The 2,043-nt window shown below is 52.3% G+C and overlaps 1 protein-coding gene across 3 annotated transcripts in view; it reads left to right on the top strand.

Moving 5' to 3' along the window:
* The window catches only part of PRR14 (proline rich 14), an 18,064-nt gene extending 16,572 nt beyond the window's left edge, over window positions 1-1,492 (top strand). For all 3 annotated transcript variants that reach the window (XM_027771719.1, XM_027771720.1, XM_006148152.3), the window contains 5 exons: window positions 1-301; window positions 438-507; window positions 590-681; window positions 953-1,024; window positions 1,116-1,492. In XM_027771719.1, the coding sequence (XP_027627520.1) occupies window positions 1-301; window positions 438-507; window positions 590-681; window positions 953-1,024; window positions 1,116-1,392 (812 nt within the window). In that variant the 3' untranslated portion in view covers window positions 1,393-1,492. The remainder of the gene's footprint in view (window positions 302-437; window positions 508-589; window positions 682-952; window positions 1,025-1,115) is intronic.
* Window positions 1,493-2,043: the final 551 nt, after the last annotated feature.

The raw sequence follows: 2,043 nt of genomic DNA, 5'->3' as shown, positions 1-2,043 counted from the left end.
ACCACAGTACCCCAGCACCTCTTCCTAAGCCCTCCCTGGGCCGAAGCCACTCCTGCCCTGATCTGGGGCCTCTGGGCCCAGGTACCTGCACCTGGCCCCCTGCTCCACCCCATTCAAACCAGCCACGGCCACGGCGGCACACTGTGGGTGGTGGGGAGATGGTCCGAGCCCCGCCACCCCCTCGACCCTGTCTCCGGAAAGAGGTCTTCCCTCTCGGAGGAGTGGGAGCCTCCCCTTCTCTCACCACATCTTGTTCGTCCACTGCATCCACTTCCTCCTTCTCCGAACCAGCAGAACCCAGGTAGTGCTCTTAATAAACTGCCTTGAAGCCCTAACCATAGTCTGGACCCAGCCTCCTTCCTTAAGTGTCTAGTGGGCAAGAGAGGGAACTGTTACTGTGATTTTTGTTTGTCCTTGAGCCTTGAACTTCTCCGCAGGTTGGGCTCAACCAAGGGAAAGGAGCCAAGAGCTTCAAAGGACCAGGTGCTTTCAGATCCTGAGACCAAGGTAGAAGCACAGATGAAGGGGACAAGGTAGATAGGGAACCTGAGCTCATGCCACTTTGTCACCCTCTACCCTGTTTTTGCAGACCATGGGAAAGGTTTCTCGATTCAGAATACGCAGGACTCCAGCCCGTCCTCAACTAAACCTTACACCAATGGGGCTGCCTCGGCCAATCAGGTGAGAAGCTCATTGGACATGGAGCTTCACTGGCCAAGTAAGCATAGGCTCATAGCTCCTAAAATGTAGCCTTGTTTCTTGGGCCACATAGTCCAGCTTGTAGGAGACAATTTGGTGTGGACATGGTTTGTGGTTAGAACCACCTGTCTGCCTCAGGCAGCACTCCTGGCCCATGCATGTCCCACAAACTGAAATACAGACCAGGCCTTACTTATTCCTCCATTCTCTAGTGGCCTAAGGTTTCTCAGTGGCCTCTGCTCTTTTCTCCCAGATTGAACAAGAAGGAGTTCAGCTTGGAAGAAATTTATACCAACAAGAATTACCAGTCACCCACAACCAGGCGGTGAGAAACCTTGAAAGCTTGAGGGTGGTAAAGGGAAGGCTAGAGCCAGGGGGCATGCTGGTGACCTGGTCACTCTCCCTGCCTGGTCCAGAACCTTTGAGACCATCTTCGAAGAACCACGGGAGCGCAATGGGACTTTGATTTTCACCAGTTCAAAGAAGCTCCGGCGGGCTGTAGAATTCCGAGACAGCAGCCTTCCTCGATGCCGGCGGCCATCCCGCGGAGTCCGGGCTGCAACTGGCAAGGCCCTTACTCCCAACCTAGCCCCCAGCCCAGATGTGGAACCCCTGCTGCAACAGCGGCTAGAGGAGCTAGATGCCTTGTTCCTGGGGGAGGATGTGGATATGGAACGACCCCATCAGACCTAAGGGCTCTATCTGTTGGTCTATCCAGGAGGAGAAACCTCGGAGGCAGTTATATATTTTTTTCTCTATATTTCTAGTAAAGTTTTCAATATGTTTCTGATTCTTTTATGTCTCTAGCTGAGTTTGAGATTGATGGGCAGTACTGGCTGATGTTTCTTTGCTGGTCACTAAAGAACTGGGAAATGGGGGAGGTGCCAGGGAAAGTGAAGGGCATTGGGTACAGGGAGGGGGCTGGATAGTCATTGGACATACCCTTAGGAGTTTTGTACAGACACTTCTGAATCAGCTCCACATGCTACTGGAACCCAGAACCCTGGTCAGGGTTCTCCTGATAAACTTAAATCAAGCCTCTGAAAAGATTCTGTGTGGATCAAGATTTTCATCTAGTTGGCCCTGAGGGCCAGCCCAGACCTTGGTAGTTAAGGTGGCTGGATCGCACATGGCCAATTGCATGGTTCAAGTTCTGAACCCAGGGCCTTGGGCAAATGTGCCTAAGTGCCCAAAACCCTGACAGGTTGAAATAGGGAAGGGATTGCAGAGTGGCCATTCACCATGGGAGGTGTTTTTTCTCTCTCCTCTCCCCTCCTCCTCCTCCTCCTTCTCCTTCACAAGCGCATGCCCTCTGGCAATTTTTTTTTTTTTTAAGAAAAGGGT

The sequence above is a fragment of the Tupaia chinensis genome, unplaced genomic scaffold (assembly GCF_000334495.1).
Source record: "Tupaia chinensis unplaced genomic scaffold, TupChi_1.0 Scaffold000231_1, whole genome shotgun sequence".
Lineage (NCBI taxonomy): Eukaryota > Metazoa > Chordata > Mammalia > Scandentia > Tupaiidae > Tupaia > Tupaia belangeri.
The sequence above is the reverse complement of the archived record's forward strand: the minus strand, read 5'-3'. Positions and strand labels throughout refer to the sequence as shown.